Source organism: Centruroides sculpturatus, unplaced genomic scaffold (genome assembly GCF_000671375.1).
Source record: "Centruroides sculpturatus isolate CEXI.00-Female unplaced genomic scaffold, Cexi_2.0 scaffold245, whole genome shotgun sequence".
In the NCBI taxonomy this organism is placed as follows: domain Eukaryota; kingdom Metazoa; phylum Arthropoda; class Arachnida; order Scorpiones; family Buthidae; genus Centruroides; species Centruroides sculpturatus.
Window position 1 is genome coordinate 453,628 of NW_019384465.1, and position 19,679 is coordinate 473,306.

Genomic DNA, 19,679 nt, shown 5'->3' on the forward strand with positions numbered 1-19,679 from the left:
TTTATTTGTAATAATTTAATATCAAAAATATAAAATTGATATAATTATTTTTTAGATATCAAGCCTAACATCCATATCTGAAGCTAAAGAAGAAGAAATGAAACAAAAATTATCTTTCTCAAAATATACCATAATTACTAAACAAGAGTTGAAAAATGTCCAGAAAACACTTACTACAGACTGTGAAATATCATTTAAAAAGAAAGAAAAACATTCAAAACAGAGAAAAAACAAAAAAGAAAAATTGCTCAAAGGACGTTTTAGGGTACGCACTCAGAAATATAATTTTTTTAATCAATAAATTTTTAAACATTTATATATTAATAAAATAAAAATACATTTATTTCAGATTGGAGACTATATAACTTTATTTAGTGATCTCAAGAAAGCATACCCTCCAATCTGGAGAATTGAAAGCAAATCTATTTTACAAAGATTTGAAACATTTAAGAAAGATGGAAAAACATTATATAACAACACTTCTTCAGTATGTATACTTTTCTATAAAGAATAGGGAAGTTGCGTAAAATTTTAATTTTCGTAATATAAGTTTTTTTCTTAAAGTGCACAAAATGCTTATGGTGAATAAATATTTTAAAAAACTGTAAAATTATTTAAAAAATCAATCTTAAAAGTATGAAAAACAATGATTTAGGCATGTGATGTTAAATTATACTCCTATTGAGATATTAAATCATACAGTTTGTTTTCTTAGTCTTGCTACTAAAGTGATTGATGTTTCGTGTTTTATATATTGATTAAATGTTGTTATTAATTGTTTTTCATGCTTTACACATAATTCTGTTAAATGTTATATTTATACGAATTACAAATTAATTATTTTAAAAATTTGTAAACTATGGATCTGGGTTTCAATTATTCACTAAAATGTTTTTCTGAAGTAATAACTTCAGAAGTTATTATTAATATAGTTTTCATTTTCTTCACATATTTAAGCTTCAACATCCTGACATATTTGTGATGATGTACGTAGTTTACATTTGTTAGTTATTGTATTAATTGGTGAACTGCTCCTATAAAAATAACAGTTTCTTCTTATGATTGTTAGAAATTAAATAATAGTGACAGACAAAGTAGTTAAGATGTTAGCCTGTTTCTCTGGGAAATCTGGAACAAATTTGGGTGGGTAACTTTCTGGGAATTTTTGGGGGCAGTTATCCCAGATGTGTTGTTTCTCATCACCAACCAAACCTACAATGGATTGAAAAAAGGTGCCCTCTTAGTACTACAGTGGAAAGAGTTTCAAAAAATTCAAATACTAGCAGACTTATTTATCTTAATTATCCTCTTAAACTCTACAGATTCATTTATTTTTAAATTTGTTACTCCCTAAAATATCTTTATATACACTAAGTTACTGTAAGATTTGATTATCCTTTATCCTGGTAATATGTCTTATTGTTATTTATTAATATCATTGTTTAAATATAAATAACAAATGTAATAATCACTTCTAACTTTCAACTGCTTCCTCAAATGAAATTATATTTTTTACTTAAATCAAAATGATCTTTGTACTAATAACAGTCACTTAAATTGGAAAGTGGATCATACTGCATTTTTCTCATTATACTGAAAAGAGTAACTTATTTTGAGTATTTGAGAAGGAACTTTTACACATTGGAAGAATATAATATTTATAAAAACCTTTAAAAATTTTTTTGTAGCTAAATTATAATTAAAAATTAAAAAAACCGATGACTACTATTGTAACAACACTTCTACAGGATAAAAAGTACATGTTGTTGAATGTTATGATGCTCTGTGAACCATATAATGTTACAACATTCAGATCTTATCCACTTATGTTTGAGAAGAAATTCTTGTGTCATTTTATATTTTTATTTATTTACACATTAAAACATCTTGTAATTCACAGCAAGTGTCAGGACTTTTTTTTTTTGTAAATAACAAAATTTTACTTTTAAAAAATGTGCAACTTCTCTATTTTAAAAATATACTTAATGTGAAAATTATTTAGTTATTAAAAATTTTGTTTAACTTTAAAGATTATCTTTAAAAATATATAAATAAATATTAACTATAAAAAAATTAAATTAATATATTAGATATTTAAAAAACAATTAGTTATTGTTAAAATTTTAATTTATAGTATTCAGCATGGAGACCTTCATCAAAATCAAAGTATACACCTGTTCCCATTTCAGTTATTGAGGATAATAAGGATAATGTAATAATCGAAAAACTTCCAACTGCCATAGAAAATGATATAAATGGGTAAGGTAAAATTAAAGCTATATTATTTACATTTATTACATTTTTAATACAATTATACTAAATTTATCATTCATTGAACACCATTTATAGAAAGGATAGCATTGACAATAGTGCAACTCATCCTTTAAGAGAAAATTTTGAAGTATTTTTGCAGACGCTTGTTAGCCAAGTTCTAGATCCGTCTTTTATCACTGAAATTGTGAAAGAGAATGGCAAGTGTTCATTCATTTCTTTAAAAAATGTATTAAAGTTTTTAAATTTTGAATTAATTTATTATTTATTCCAGATAAATACTTTCTTTCTCATCTGCAAGAGATTGAAGATGTTATGGAAGAAAGAAAAGAAGTTTTATTGAAATGGGGAAGTTGGAATTCTCAATTGAGACATTGTGCCGAAACTTATCCAAATATTAATATTAATTCATGCAGTGAAAAGGGAAAATCCAGATGCCAGGTAAAATTTTCATTTTGGTTAATTTAATTTATTTTAAATATTTATTATTTCAAAAATATTTTAATATCTGTTATATTGTGTGTGTGTATATATATAATTTTGCATTTTTCTATATCATGAATTTATTACACGACTCAACAAATGTTAACTTTTTCTTTTTTTATAAAATTTTATATCTAATAGTTAACAGTTATATCTAATAGATTTTGGAGCACTGAATATGAAAACAATGGTCAAAATTTTGGATAGGTTCTGGTTTACAAGAAAAATCATCAAGAAATATTTCTCTTATATTATTCTGTCAAATAGTAGGAAGGAAAGGAAACAAGTACCTCTTTGCCTGTCACTTGTACAAACATCTGGTGATTCTGTTTGCAAGGTCCATTAGAAATTTGCTAATATTGAAACAAGTAATACAAAGGCAAATGAAAAATTGCCTTTGTATCGCTGTTCCACAGAAGAAATGTCCTGGTGGAACCTTTCCCAATGTCCATCACTTACGGCTACATAATGTTCAGGGAAGAAATTTATGAGTATAGAAAATGCATACTAAGTGTCATGTTACATAAAAGTTTCTCATATGAGCATGTAAGCTCCGTGCAATTGTCATACATCTTAATTTCCAAACAGACTGCCATGCATTAAGCTCATCATGATTATGAATACATTCAAATTGCTTATTTTTGAAGAACTGGCATATTCGTGGACCAATGAATACTCCTTGCCTGATCTTTTTATTACTTAGCTTCAGAAACTCTTTACACAATTACTGAAATGCAGGTCCATCCTCACTCATTGCTTATACAAATGCTCTCACAAGCCCTAGCTTGTTTAATTAATGATGGCAGCAAAACATTACTAGTTTACTAATGATTTACATAGACATTTTTCCTGTCAGATACAAAAGATTTTTAGTGAGGCCATTCCTTTTGTTTGTAGTGGACATTCCCAATTTAGCTGAACCTTTAAAATTTTTTTGTTACAAAACTGTTTGGCACAGTTCTGCCAGAATGGAAGGCATATTACCATTAGGCTAAATTGAATGAATAAGTGTATTCAGAATGCATTGAATTTCAATATTTTCAAATTATACATGGCATATGCAGAATCCTGTTTGCATTTATGAATTAAAAAATGAATACATAGCATACAAGGATTGCTTTAAAAGTAATGCCTCATATTTTTTTGGAAAACAATTTGATTTATAAATAAAACGCACGTATATCATTAGTGGATTTTAGTGACTTGTCATCACTTATTGTTTGCAGGAAATGCAAGGATGGTGTTGAGATTCTCATAATAATCATAGCAAATATATTTTAAATTGAAATTAAATCTATATTTTATAACAATAGGTCTTTTTTCTCAATTAGTTAAAAAGTTAATTAATTAATCAAATTAATTGTTTTTTCAAATTTATAGATATGCCATGGAAAACTGGGACGCCACTCTGTGCATTTTTCAGGACAGTTGTATAATCATGATACTATGGAGCCACGACATAATTCAGTTAATAATCATAGTAGCACTCATTTTCCTGTGTGTAGCAATTGTTTGACCATAGTCACACTCTTCAGTCATGTTTATCATCATAAATATCATTTTTTTCATAAATGTTGCAGTAGGGTAAAGTATATGTTTTTGTTTTGGTATCAGTAAATGAATTTTNTTATCCTCTGAGCATTTTCTGCATTATTTTCAGATTCATGCTTTACCTTTTGCAAAAAGTGTATGTAATTTTAGATTGCTTGCTTCTAGTTAAAAGATCTTTATAAATTTCCTTATATGGTGCTAAGCACTTATGGAATAAGGGAAAAACAAAGCACTTATGGAATAAGGGAAAAACATCTGGCAACAACAGAAGCAGAAGCGTCGAGATCTGGCAAAATTGAAACAATTTTCGCAAAGGACCATGTGTATGCAGACGAGAAAAGAAAATTTACACACTGAAGTACTAATAGTTCACGAAAATAATAATTTTCGTGAACTATTAGTACTTCAGTGTGTAAAATTTTATTACATTTCCTGTTGTACGAGGGTTTTACCCATTTCTCGAACCGTGTCAGAGTGAATCTGTGCTATAAAAGTACCATGTTATACGGGGGATGGTACCAATTCTCGAACTGTGTTAGAGTGAATCCGTGCTATAGAAGTGCCGTGTTATACGGGAGTTACCTGTATGTTGCATTTTTCACTTCCATTTTTTTATCATCAAATAGAAGAATATACATTAAAGTGTGTTATCTATAATACTGTAATGGACAGCACACCAATCATTTAATAGGAGAAAACTTTTTTAACATATAAGCATTAAATTACAAATAAACGTCGCTAAATCGCCAAGCGCTTTCGACGATAATTATTTTTGTCTTCATCAGGTCGTTAAAACATTTAAAATCCTTTTCTCGAATACAAATAACAAACCGTTCCAAGCGTATTAACGTTTTGGAATAAAGCATGTTATGTTATATCGTTGCTTTATTCCAAAACGTTAATATGCTTGGAACGGTTTGTTATTTGTATTTTAAAAAAAAGGGATTTAAAATGTTTTAACGACCTGATGAAGACGAAAATAATTATCATCGAAAGNTATTAGATATTTAAAAAACAATTAGTTATTGTTAAAATTTTAATTTATAGTATTCAGCATGGAGACCTTCATCAAAATCAAAGTATACACCTGTTCCCATTTCAGTTATTGAGGATAATAAGGATAATGTAATAATCGAAAAACTTCCAACTGCCATAGAAAATGATATAAATGGGTAAGGTAAAATTAAAGCTATATTATTTACATTTATTACATTTTTAATACAATTATACTAAATTTATCATTCATTGAACACCATTTATAGAAAGGATAGCATTGACAATAGTGCAACTCATCCTTTAAGAGAAAATTTTGAAGTATTTTTGCAGACGCTTGTTAGCCAAGTTCTAGATCCGTCTTTTATCACTGAAATTGTGAAAGAGAATGGCAAGTGTTCATTCATTTCTTTAAAAAATGTATTAAAGTTTTTAAATTTTGAATTAATTTATTATTTATTCCAGATAAATACTTTCTTTCTCATCTGCAAGAGATTGAAGATGTTATGGAAGAAAGAAAAGAAGTTTTATTGAAATGGGGAAGTTGGAATTCTCAATTGAGACATTGTGCCGAAACTTATCCAAATATTAATATTAATTCATGCAGTGAAAAGGGAAAATCCAGATGCCAGGTAAAATTTTCATTTTGGTTAATTTAATTTATTTTAAATATTTATTATTTCAAAAATATTTTAATATCTGTTATATTGTGTGTGTGTATATATATAATTTTGCATTTTTCTATATCATGAATTTATTACATGACTCAACAAATGTTAACTTTTTCTTTTTTTATAAAATTTTATATCTAATAGTTAACAGTTATATCTAATAGATTTTGGAGCACTGAATATGAAAACAATGGTCAAAATTTTGGATAGGTTCTGGTTTACAAGAAAAATCATCAAGAAATATTTCTCTTATATTATTCTGTCAAATAGTAGGAAGGAAAGGAAACAAGTACCTCTTTGCCTGTCACTTGTACAAACATCTGGTGATTCTGTTTGCAAGGTCCATTAGAAATTTGCTAATATTGAAACAAGTAATACAAAGGCAAATGAAAAATTGCCTTTGTATCGCTGTTCCACAGAAGAAATGTCCTGGTGGAACCTTTCCCAATGTCCATCACTTACGGCTACATAATGTTCAGGGAAGAAATTTATGAGTATAGAAAATGCATACTAAGTGTCATGTTACATAAAAGTTTCTCATATGAGCATGTAAGCTCCGTGCAATTGTCATACATCTTAATTTCCAAACAGACTGCCATGCATTAAGCTCATCATGATTATGAATACATTCAAATTGCTTATTTTTGAAGAACTGGCATATTCGTGGACCAATGAATACTCCTTGCCTGATCTTTTTATTACTTAGCCTCAGAAACTCTTTACACAATTACTGAAATGCAGGTCCATCCTCACTCATTGCTTATACAAATGCTCTCACAAGCCCTAGCTTGTTTAATTAATGATGGCAGCAAAACATTACTAGTTTACTAATGATTTACATAGACATTTTTCCTGTCAGATACAAAAGATTTTTAGTGAGGCCATTCCTTTTGTTTGTAGTGGACATTCCCAATTTAGCTGAACCTTTAAAATTTTTTTGTTACAAAACTGTTTGGCACAGTTCTGCCAGAATGGAAGGCATATTACCATTAGGCTAAATTGAATGAATAAGTGTATTCAGAATGCATTGAATTTCAATATTTTCAAATTATACATGGCATATGCAGAATCCTGTTTGCATTTATGAATTAAAAAATGAATACATAGCATACAAGGATTGCTTTAAAAGTAATGCCTCATATTTTTTTGGAAAACAATTTGATTTATAAATAAAACGCACGTATATCATTAGTGGATTTTAGTGACTTGTCATCACTTATTGTTTGCAGGAAATGCAAGGATGGTGTTGAGATTCTCATAATAATCATAGCAAATATATTTTAAATTGAAATTAAATCTATATTTTATAACAATAGGTCTTTTTTCTCAATTAGTTAAAAAGTTAATTAATTAATCAAATTAATTGTTTTTTCAAATTTATAGATATGCCATGGAAAACTGGGACGCCACTCTGTGCATTTTTCAGGACAGTTGTATAATCATGATACTATGGAGCCACGACATAATTCAGTTAATAATCATAGTAGCACTCATTTTCCTGTGTGTAGCAATTGTTTGACCATAGTCACACTCTTCAGTCATGTTTATCATCATAAATATCATTTTTTTCATAAATGTTGCAGTAGGGTAAAGTATATGTTTTTGTTTTGGTATCAGTAAATGAATTTTTTTATGCATTTAAATCATTGCAACTCGTATACTTTTTCTAGGTTGATCGTGCTAGAGAAGCGGATGATAAGAAAGAATCTCATGCCATTTTAGAAGAGTGTCTTCAGGATACTGATTGGATAACACAGGTTAGAAAAATATTAGTAAATTCCATTCTTGGGCTTTGTATTGGAACTTCATTAATGTAATGTACAGTCAACTCATGTTAATACGAATTGCTAGTGGAACAGTAGTTTGTTAATACAAATTTTTGATAAACAGAACTATTTTCAGGATCAAGGTCATATAATTTACTGTTAGGGATTAAGATAATCAAAATCTCTAAATTATACCATAGAGCAGGGGTGGCCAACCTTTTGCATACCATGCGCCAATTTTTTGATAGACGAGTTCACATGCGCAGTGGCGTATCATGAGTGTTAGCAGCCCGGGGCGGAGAAAAATTTCGGCCACCCCTTACTTAGGTATTTCAGTTTATAAGACGAAAATTCAGATTTGCCACAGAACAAGCAATGATAAATGCGGCTGTAGTACAATCAGCATGACATCAGTGGTGTATCGAATGTATCGTGTAACGTACAAGCAAAAAAAAAAAAAAAAAGGTCAACAGCTAGATTGCACCGATCTGTGTCAGAAATACACTTGCCGAGAAACACTGTAACAAATTAATTTCTTATGTAATATTCATAGTTGCAATGAACCCAGATCTGGCAATGTTGCTCGGAACCGACTGAAGCGCCACTTGTACTCGTCCAATGCGCCACGTTTTGGCCACCCCTGCCATAGAACCTCGTTTATTCGAAAGAATTCCAGTTGGCAAATTTAAATTTTTGCTAGTGCTGTGGCACTGCAATTTTTGGCTATATCTTGGGCTACTTCAACATTTTTTTTCTTGGTGTGTGTGTTTTAGCTGGCAGCACTGGCACTTTTGTGTAGTGTTTTTCTGAGGACTGTGTGTTGTGCTGAATCAAACGTTTTTGATACTAGATTAACTTCTAAAGTATAATTTTTTTTGCTTTTATATTTTTCAATATATTTATTTTGTTTGCAAAAAATAAAGAAATAATTTTTAATGATACAATAGCCATGATTATTATTTTAAAATGTTTACGTTAGGCTTAACATCGACGAAAATTCAACGCGAAGTGACACACAACAGAGAAAAATTTCAACATGGGATAAATTAATATATTTTTTTGTACATAATCAGTTATCCGAACAACCCCAATCCCCAATTGATTCAGATAAACGATGCTCTACTGTAATTTAATAATAAAGTTAAATAAAATTAATGATTAAATGATTTTCAAATCAAACTGAGAAGAAGACTGTATTTGCCATTTAAATGTGAATCGGTATGTCTGAATGGTTAAACAGAAGAAAGTAAAAAGAAATCAATGTTTAATATTTTAAAGACAAAGTTTGCCCAATCAGGGACCACCATTTATTAGTTCTGTGTTTCAGACAATACAATCCTGGCAACCGATCTTCCTTTTTAGGCTACTAGCTGCCAAAACGCTAAAAAGTTCTTTAAAAAAAAACAAAAACTTTCCAATTAAAAAATACAAAAAATTTTTTAAAATAGGATCTGGTGACATACGAATGTCTTCTTGATACCATCTAACCTTCTTGGGGTGTTTCAGCTTTATATCTATGAACTTTGTCTTTAAAATATTAAATATAAAAAGAACCAATGGATGAAAGGAATTACAAAGAAATCAATGATTTTTTGTTCGAAAAAGTCTAAAATAGTTTTTATCGCCAAATCTGGCATCACTGTATGCACTCCCCAATATGCAAACTGACACACATTTGCATGAGACCGCATCCATTTAAAGGTTTTTAATTAAGTCCTTAAACTTATAATCCATTTTCTGAGTACATAAAATGGATCACTAAAGCCAGTCTTTGCTTACTAGAAGAAGAAAATTATTCTACTCAAAATACGTAGAACATTTATTACAGTACTTTTTATATATATATACTTTTCAACATGAATAATAAAATCATTCTTAGATATAGGATTATTTGTTGGGAGTTGTGAAGGTAATTTACAGTTCAGTTTAATGAATTTTTGTAAAATATTTGTTCACTTTATCACAAATGTTGTTGCAATGGCAAAATTCGCTTTATTGGTGTTTGTTTTTAAGACTAGTTGACTATTATTTTAGAAATGAGAAATTTGAAAAAATTTAAGATTTATTTAAAATGGTGATTTGAAAGGTCTTAGACAAACTTTAAAGATAGGTCAATGATGTAAGGTATACATCATGTTTATTGGCACTTTGGTGGCATTTGTGGTAATAAGTTCCTAGGTAAGAACAGTTTGATTTTGTATTTCCAACCTACTTATAATAGGTTAATTCAAAAGAATCTTAAACTTTAAAAGATAATATAGGACATGGCTTCTTAAACTATGGGTCACAACCCCATTTGGGGTCGTGAGATTTTAATGCAAAATATTGAAAATAATTTGTAAGAGTTTGAAAATGGCATGCTTTGTGTCATAGGTTTCGAGTTGCACTTTGTGTCACTTCTGGTGCAGCGAGACAATGATTCAGCAACACTGATTGTAGTGTGAACTAGTGTAGTGTTGTCTCTGTTCCATTGTAACACAAGAGTGAACTGTGGTAGTATACCATTATTTTTGCAAATTTGTATACTGTATATCAGGGGTGGCCAACAAGTCGATCACGAAGCTAATTTTGGTCGATCGCTCGCGATGTGTTGAATTAATGTGTTACACTCGAAACCGAACGTAACGCGCAAACCCAAATGTAGTGATATTGGACCACCGCGTCCTCCCTCAGATGCGGTTTTGTCGGTCCATGTGCTATTCATTTGCATATAGTTGTAAAAGAGGAATAAGAAATGTAGACAAAGGATCGTAAAACCAAAAAACAAAAAGGTGGGAAGAGGGACAGAGAGACTGGTCGGGACACGGTAGAAAGAGGAAGGGTGAAGTGGTGGTCCCCGAAAGTGACAATGTTGAGTTTCAATTTTTCTTCTGTTTACAATGTAAGTACTTTTTCTTCATGTTTTAAATTAAATTGTGGCTTTTCTTACCTATCTAAACGTAGTATTTATTTCACGCCACCCCTCGCCACTTAGACTATCCTTATGACAACAAGTCGATCGCGACACATTTTTAAGATAAAAAGTAGATCTTATATACACGAAAGTTGGCCACCCCTGCTGTATATCTTTGTGATTTTTTTCGCAACCCAAAAAATATAAAATAACCATAAATGGGATTGTGAACAAAAAAAGTTTAAGAAGCCTTGATATAGGACATTCACTTTTAAATAGTAAATTAAACTCTATAATTAATTAACTTATTTATTTTTCTAGATGTTCCATGAAATGGAAAATTTGTGGGATGCCTGCGACAGTCTCAGGTGACATTAAACCATCCATCATACTTACCCATATATATACATATATATATCATGGAGAAAGAAGAAACGAAATAATTCTATTATCTTGAACATTAAACATGAAAAAAACAATTCTATATCATATTGAATCAGGTAGTTTTGCATCATAAACGGTAGTGGAAACATCTTACGCAAAATCATATACAAATTTTAAATTAAAGAAAGCAAACGATTTGGCAATACGTTTTTACGAGTTATATATACATATACACATACATATATATATCAAAGAAAATGTAGCAATACGACGTGATCGTTTCCATAAAACAAAGAAGTTCTAGTTTATTTCGAATAGAACTGAAAAAAGCCCCGATTTATGACGAGTGTTTTTTTTAAATCTGCAGAGAATCTATTGCTATTGGAAATTTTTACTCTTGTAATACTGTATAAAAACACGGTACAATTTAGAGATTAGGTACCCATAATTGTACATAATATTCATAAAACTTCCTCCTGTTTTTTGATATTCTTTAAAATAAACTGGACTTTAAATTACCCTTTTCCCAGTTTGCATTTAAACTTTTCGGGGAGGGGAAAAGGTTTTGTAAATTCGTTTTTAAAATATTTGTTTTTCTAAACTTTTGACTTTTAAAGGAGTACATTTAGGAGGAATTATATTATTATTATCATCATAATTGATGTGTTGAATCTGGAGTCAAAATTTTTTCCGACCGATCGAGTCGCTGCGAAGATTCTATTATGACTGTAACTTCCTCTATAAAAGTGATCTGATCTGTGATAAAAATTTAATGGAAGAAAGTTATTTAAAAACGATGGTAACATTCCATTTCAAATTAGAATTTGCTAAACTAGTAAGGCACATCCGTAGGAGAAAGATGCAATACGATTACGATTTTTCTTGAACATTCCATTATAGAAAGGGTTTTTACAGTTATATCTTCAGAATATTGTTCTTTTTCAGTTTCTTTTTTTGTGTGGCAAGCAATTTTTGCCATTTTGTTTTTGTTTTTGTTTTTTATTGTTTGAATAATTTTATACTACGGGTAACTATTTTCAGGTTAAAATTGAGATATGTTAAAGTTTTTTTGTTCCTTTACACATTTATTATATATATATATTAGTCCTCCTTTTTTTAAATAATTAACTCTTAGATCTGGTTAACGAATCTCAAATTTTCAGGAAGAAATTGTGGCATGCAATATGTTAAATTTCGGGAGGAACATTTCCGAAATTCCTCCCCCTCCTTTTTTTTTGTCGTATTTTTTAACATATCAATTTGCATCATGTGATTAAAAGCACTCAAAATATAAACGGGTCTCGATAGATTTTAGAAGAGGGCACGACGTTCGTTGTTTATTTTAAACGCGTAGCTAAGCAAACGAAAGCTACATCTCCGCACTGCTTTTTCTAGTGCCAAGCATTCTCAATCCAAAACTGTGATAAGTTAAAACAAAAAAAAAAAAAAAACTACCGGCAGAGATTAAAATGTCTGCATGGTAATGTACAGGATTAGGTCGTAGACTTCACAAAGAATTTCATTTTACAAGATTATATATATTATAAATAAATATATAAAAAAGAGAAAGGTTGCAAATTTCCAAAAGAAGTGATTGCGACGTAAGGGCACGGCCAAATTGGAATTGCAATAATCTCAAAATTTACCATTTGATTATCACAAATCTGCCATAAGTACAAATTCCGGTAATTTTTTCTGTTACTTTTCTGATTTCCTCTTGATCACTTATACTCCTTTGGCGAAGAGCTAAGTTTCTGCTACTGCATGCCATAATTTTTATTAAAGTGGACGCGTCTGACACCACTGCGTTTCTAAAGAATGTTTTTGCCGTATTAAGCATATCGTCATTTCGCAGATAAAATTGTCTAGTCCGTGTGCCTTTAGAGCTGCTTCTCTAATTAGTTTAAGATTGCCACGCTTTGTTTGTCGGATCTGGACGAAACTGTACCGACATAGTAATTGCCGCATTAATATGGTAGTGCTGATTTTTGGGCACGGGCAAACTCGGCTCAACAAAGCAATATGCATTGCTCCACTTTTAATGTGGCACGAACTATGTCGTTACGCTCGTAGATCATCATTAAAATATGCCAATATTGTTTCCAGTTTGCTTAATATCGTAATCGAGTTTGATACTTTACCAAAGCTTCTCTGCGTTATTTTGTCACGTGGCATGTCGCCCCACGAGCCACTACTTAGTTTAACTCCGACGAGATTAGCATGTCTCCGTCGACCGGGCGACGTGCCACAGAACCGCATTCTCCCCGTTCCCAATACTTTTCTGTGAAATATTGTAAATATGTCGAGCAATGCAAATCTCTGTCATTTTTACACCTTGTAACGATCTATGGAAAACTGAATGTGCATATATGTATTATATATCTTACTATGGTGCAATGCATTTCAATGTAGCTTAGATTATGTAAATAAGTTTAGATGTTGTGAAGCAATAAAAAAAATTACTTGAAAAAAAAATTGTCTTTTATAATGCTTTTATTATAGAGATTTTTATTTTGCTCTTCTGAAGGAAGACAAATCAAATATGAAGAAAATAACTACACACAGAATTGGTGTCTAATTCTTTTCAGCACAAAGTGAAAAAACAGATTCAAAGCTATGAATAACTGCTGGTTGGAATGTTGATTCAAAACAGAAGTAAAGAGCAGTCATCGGCACACACGCACGGCACGCACACACACTTTTGTACCCCAGAATTGGCAAGGTTCAAATGTAGGCACTATAAATTTTATAACTATCAACAATAACCCTAATTTAAACAAGTGTTGGTTTTTTTTTATTATTTTATTTAGTGCTGAACATTTGAAAGACAAACTGGGAACAAAGAAGAGAGAAGCCTGGTTGTGTCTCACGTAATACGAGTTTGTATCAACAACACAAGTCTTCTTCTCACAATACTTTGGTAGATTTGCGAGAAATCGCCGAGAGAAACCAATGCCCAAGTGTAACATAGATTTTTTTTTCAATAATTGGCAGAAATAGTTTCGGACTGTACACCTTCGGGACTTTTCACGAAACACTGGCTACTAATTTGTTTTATTCACATGATTTTTGGTGGTCCTGGTTTCTTACCAAACTGTTGTTCACTAATCTCTCATTTCACTTATGAAGGAAACTGTTTCAGTAGCAGTTTAGAGAAACTGATATTTTGTCAAATTTTTAATTTGCTCAGTTCAATTCCGACTTTGCTGCCGCTGCCAAAAAATTTACCGTCGTATGGCAGATGCGTACGGATTCTCCCACCAGACGTCCACTATTGAGAACGGTAGCCTCTTCCATTGTTTCCTCCTCTTGTTCCCGGATTTGTTCCACGGGGAACTGAAAGACAAAATAAAATTACGAAAAACTAAAAGACAAAAAGGACACAAATATGTAAAAAATTACATACTGCCACCACTACCACGAGCAGAACCCCTCTGTTTAAAAGCATTACTGTAATTAGTGTTGTTGTTGAAATTATCGCGTCCTCCATAAGATCCTTGGTAATAATTTCCGGAACTCTGATAACCACCTGTAAACAGAAAGCAGTAATTTAACACTCCCGAGAACTCTTGAATATAAACTGAACACGAATTCACTCACTTCTTCCATTTCCATAATTGCTTCTACCTGTAGAGGCTGTGGTGCTGCTGTTAGAGCCTCTGGCATAGCCATTTGTAGAACCTCTACCTCTATTACCTCGGTTACCTCTTCCTGCATTATAACCACGATTCTGTGCAAAGTTCTGCGTTTGACTGTTTGAAAAACCTAAATTTGGATAACGTAATAATAAGTAAGTTGAAAGAATATAACAAATATCTTGAAAGCAATTCATGACAGCCAGACCTCAAAAAATTAAAATTATGCAGTCACATGATTTACATTTATAACCAGACGTGCAGGACTCCATTCCCAATTGAAAGTGACCAGGAGAGTCCCGTAGTATGTCATGGTGCTCTCCAGATTGCATTTTATAACAATTCTTTGTATATTTGTCATAATAAACACAATATTTGTCATAAAAATTTTATATATGTCAGTCAGTCAGCAAGACCGACATGATGTTAAATCGGGTATCAGGGCGTAACATACAAAATGGCTGATTTTTCCTACAAGCAATTTCAATGGGAAATTGGTAATACAGATAATTATAAATTTAATAAATTTAAAGGAATAAAAACCCATAGGTTCTATTCTCAAGGACAACAAGCATTTCAAATGAGGATATGATGAAGCTATTTCTGTGACCATTGTTTTCAATATGAAAACCATTGTCACAGATTTGTAAATGCACATTGTGGCACAGGAAAGATAACTAACATTAAAGCTCACAGGATATTTTTATGCAAGTTCCATGAAGATTTGTGACCATTCCAATAACCAATAAATTGAGTGATTAATAGAGTATGGCAAATGAGGCAGTACAAAAATCTGTTCTGGATTGTTCTTAAGCAAAAGTACTGTCACAAGTAGTGAGAAGTGGTTTCTTCATGACAATAAAAACAACACTGAGGATTCACTAACATTTGCTACTGTTAAACATAAGGCGAGATTTGATTTTGACATGTGAAGCCTATGTTCGATGTTTGGTGACATAAAAGTGAAATAATCCATTATAACTCCTGAAAACTGGCAAGACTACAAACATAGAAAGGAACTGTTCCAAAATTGGCACCGAGTGTCAAAATTTAGTAAATGCCAACTTTGATCAAGGACCACTTTTGTCCCACAACAAGGCACGATCCGTGTTGCTCATAGCTGTCTAGATATTAATTTTACTCCATTGTGCTTATTCACCTGAAACATCCCGTATTGACTTTTCAAGAACTCTTGACAACTTCTTGAACAAGAAACAGTTCTGAACTCAGATAAAGCAAACAGTTGAAAATAGTGTTAAGGAGTTCTTGGAATCTAGAAATACCGTACTGATTTTTTTTTGTAAGTAGCATGCACAAGCCTGCCTCACAGTGGAGACAGATGTAATTGTAATTAATTTGTTGAATATTTTATTTGCATAATTATTCTGTTTGCTTGATTTTTGTCATTCCAAAATAGCCATTTATGTTACAATCTGATATATGCAAATCGTATTGTATATAGCATATATTTTGAAATTTATGAGCGAAATGAGCTTTGTATAGTCTATATAGGATCTTCCAAAATGAATATTGCCATTTTAAACTATTGTAACCATGTTAATCATTATCTGAAAACATTGAAAAATTGAAAAGTTTTGCATTTGCCCATTATAATTTCTCAATCTTGTGTCACACATCAAATACATCTAACTGATACTCAAATTCTTTCCATGTTTGCTATAGAATATCCGTTGTCATTCCTCCCATAGTTACTCTATTGATTGGTGTACAACACATACTTCTCAAATAATAATTAACATAATTACAGTAATTTAAAATGGTAGCATTCAAGACTATATGGGTCAATCCAAAATAAAACCTAAGTTGAAGCATGATGATTAACTATTGAAAAATAATCTTAAGATTAGAGAGATTTTTCTCTGTACTGATCTTATATTATGTAAGAACATCTTATAATGTAATAAATTTATTTTATTACTTGAGGTTATTCCATATTTCATTTTTGAAAGTGAAAAATTAAATATTTATTATATTTTGAATGCTAGCATCTCTAATTACAATTGAATAATAAAAATTGAAGTTTAAAAACTATATAAAAAATAATTATTTTACTTTGTGAATCTTCTAACTGTTGATAATCTGATGATCCAAAATGACTAGCTCCACTGCCATTGTCTATGGAACCCTAAAATCCAGATTAATTTTTAGCATCAAATTGAGATTTTGTTCAATTTGATAATTTACACTAACCTGTTGTAACTGATATTCAGAATCAAATTCTTTGTTGTCAGATGAAGTGCCGAGATTTACATTCGGTGTTGTCAAAATGGAATCTTGTGGAGCCATGGTCATGGGATGAGAGTCGGTTGCGGAGGTCGGAGGGGACGGCGTCCTTGAAACGTGCTGCGGCACCATTCCCACTGGAACCATCTGTTGCAGAGAGGGATGGGTCATGGCCGCAGGTACATAATTTCCCGGCACAGAGACGGGCACTATGGGATGAACTGCCGAAAAATTCTGGTTTGTAAATGTTTGCGTTGGTATGGGACAAGAAGGGTCAAAATCCTGGGGAGGATTCATGGGATTCTGTTGAAGTTGCGATGCGTTTACAGTGTTGGTACCTGCAACCTGCACCTGGGACGACACTGCAGAAGTCGCCACAGAAGGTCTAACTATGCCTCCATCCGGTTGAGACGCCTGAATGTTTTGAGAAGGAAGATTAGAACCATGATATTGGGTGGGATAACCCATAGTGGTAGAGGGAATCATGGGGTGTGCTACTACTACTGCTGGGTCCATATGAAGTGCTAAAGAAGGAAATTTTCTAATTTTATATCTATATTTAGGAATTATAATCTAAGTCAAATACAAATTTATAAAATCTTACATTGCAGATCAATTTGAGACTCTTGAAGAAAGTTAAAATTTCCTTGTACCGGAAGTACTTCTTGTAAAGGTTGGTTCTGTCCGGTGTATTGCACTGAAGTGTAATACGGAGAGTCTAGATGAGAGGTTGATGAAGATAAACCAATGGCATCTGTGTGTTCTTCCTATTAAAAAATTATTTAATAAATTTGTAAATTCTTTACTATTAATTTATTTTTAATTAAGTATGTGTAGTGGAACAATGCTAGACATCAGATCTAGCGTTGTTCAACAACACACTAGAATGATAAAACATATACAGTAGAGCACCAATTATCCGAATACTGATCAACTGAAACATCAGTTAACCGAAAGCATACCAATTGGCAAATTCAAATTTCTGCTAAAGCTCAGGCATTGCAGCACTCTTTCCCTTCCTGCCAAACTGAACTGTAAGCTTAGTTTAATGTATTACATTATGTAAGGTATGTATTTGTAAGATGTGTGATACAAATTATATACAGTACAGTTTTGCGTTTAATATATTTTTTTGTAAATGATCAGTTATCTGAACAACCCCAGTCCCAAATTGTTTCTAAAATGCTCTACTGTATTGTTATTTTTGTATTTGAAATATGAAGCAAAATTTTTTGTAAATTTATTTCAGGATAAAGAATTTTCTATTAAATAGATATATCCTTTTAATAATGGCAAGTAATGAGGGTTAGAGAAGCCCAAAATGGTATTGACAAAAAAAGAGTGCTGTAAATCAGAGGGTTAAAATGAGAAATGGTACATAACTGTCCACATTAAGCAATCTAAGAAAAATCTTTCAGCTAAGAATACACTAGCAACATTTATAACTTTGATTTCAGAAACACCGTTTTTTGTAAACAAACTGGTCATAATGTCTGGTAAAAGAAAACAACAACCTCATCATTCAACTTTTCAAACATATTAAAGATTAAGAATTTTGATAACAAATTAGGTTACACATTCATCTCCAAGTTAATAATGTCCAACTTACAACATTCTACAAATGTGAACTGAGTCTTTCAAAATGAAATAATTAAAATCTCTGAGTAAGTTGTATTTTATTATTAATATAACTATTGGTATATTATTATTCCTAAAAACAGAATTTTCATCTCTCTAGCAAGAATGACCAGGAATAATACTACCATTATTTTAAGTCAGGTCTTGTATTCATGTAGAAATTTGTGTATTCAATTTCTGAAAATCCAACATACATTCCAAGTCACACATAAATTTGACTTAAAGACAATTTTGAGAATGGAACTCATTTGTAATCCGAGGACCACCTAAATTAAAACTTATGCTTATTACTTAGATATCTATTCATTTCAAAAGTGACAAAATAAGAAATTGGATAAGATTTTTTTTTCCACAAAAAACCAGCATATATATATAATGGAACACATTGATTGAAAGACTCAATTTTGCCAAATATGAGTAGACACCAATTTAAACAGGATTAGCCATTGCAAAAACAGAAAATAACAACCAAAACTTTACATAAAAAAATCATAACAGATCAACATTCTATATATAACTGTTTCTTGCACAAATCAATAGTATCATACTCCAAATAGTGATATTTTACTGTATAATTCAATAAAGAAACCAAAAAATAATTAGACATACATTAAAATTGTGAATTAACCAAACAGATTCTGCTAAATATGCAAAAATAATATTTCAAAGTCAAATAAATGAAAAATTAAGAAATATGTTTAGAATTACCAAAATAAAAGCTTACTACTAAATCTTATCTAAAAATATGTAATTTGTACGTAAAATTACTGTTTCTTTTTGAAATACAACTTAAGGTGCTAATGATACAAGTGCTACTTGATTTTATTAATACTACTGTGAGTGGAGGGCTTTCATAATTACTTACATAGACACAATCAAGTAGCAAATATAATACACCAAGAGCTTGCAAAGAAACACAAATTGGCAGACATTCACAAACCATACTACAAGTATATTCCACAGACAGTATTGGAAAACAACACGCACAAACTGTACTACGACAGAGCCATAATCACAGATAAAACAATTTATCACAACAGACCAGACATCACACTCATTGACAAACACAATAAAATCACATACATTATAGACATAGCCATTCCAAACACTCACAATGTACAAAACACATGCACTGAAAAAATTAGCAAGT

The 19,679-nt window shown here is 31.1% G+C and overlaps 2 protein-coding genes across 3 annotated transcripts in view; one reads left to right on the forward strand and one right to left on the reverse strand.

Moving 5' to 3' along the window:
- Window positions 1-12,508, forward strand: part of LOC111621017 (coiled-coil domain-containing protein 82-like) — a 40,901-nt gene extending 28,393 nt beyond the window's left edge. Inside the window, exons 5-10 of the mRNA XM_023363056.1 lie at window positions 2,135-2,259; window positions 2,350-2,471; window positions 2,546-2,712; window positions 4,135-4,338; window positions 7,640-7,726; window positions 10,950-12,508. Coding sequence (XP_023218824.1) covers window positions 2,135-2,259; window positions 2,350-2,471; window positions 2,546-2,712; window positions 4,135-4,338; window positions 7,640-7,726; window positions 10,950-11,000 — 756 coding nt within the window. The 3' untranslated portion in view covers window positions 11,001-12,508. The remainder of the gene's footprint in view (window positions 1-2,134; window positions 2,260-2,349; window positions 2,472-2,545; window positions 2,713-4,134; window positions 4,339-7,639; window positions 7,727-10,949) is intronic.
- A 1,291-nt stretch (window positions 12,509-13,799) lies between these two features.
- LOC111621016 (caprin-1-like) overlaps window positions 13,800-19,679 on the reverse strand; it is a 59,910-nt gene continuing 54,030 nt past the window's right edge. For both annotated transcript variants that reach the window (XM_023363055.1, XM_023363054.1), the window contains exons 7-12: window positions 17,496-17,658; window positions 16,859-17,415; window positions 16,721-16,793; window positions 14,613-14,777; window positions 14,419-14,541; window positions 13,800-14,348 (exon numbers count right to left, since the gene is read on the reverse strand). In XM_023363055.1, the coding sequence (XP_023218823.1) occupies window positions 14,284-14,348; window positions 14,419-14,541; window positions 14,613-14,777; window positions 16,721-16,793; window positions 16,859-17,415; window positions 17,496-17,658 (1,146 nt within the window). In that variant the 3' untranslated portion in view covers window positions 13,800-14,283. The remainder of the gene's footprint in view (window positions 14,349-14,418; window positions 14,542-14,612; window positions 14,778-16,720; window positions 16,794-16,858; window positions 17,416-17,495; window positions 17,659-19,679) is intronic.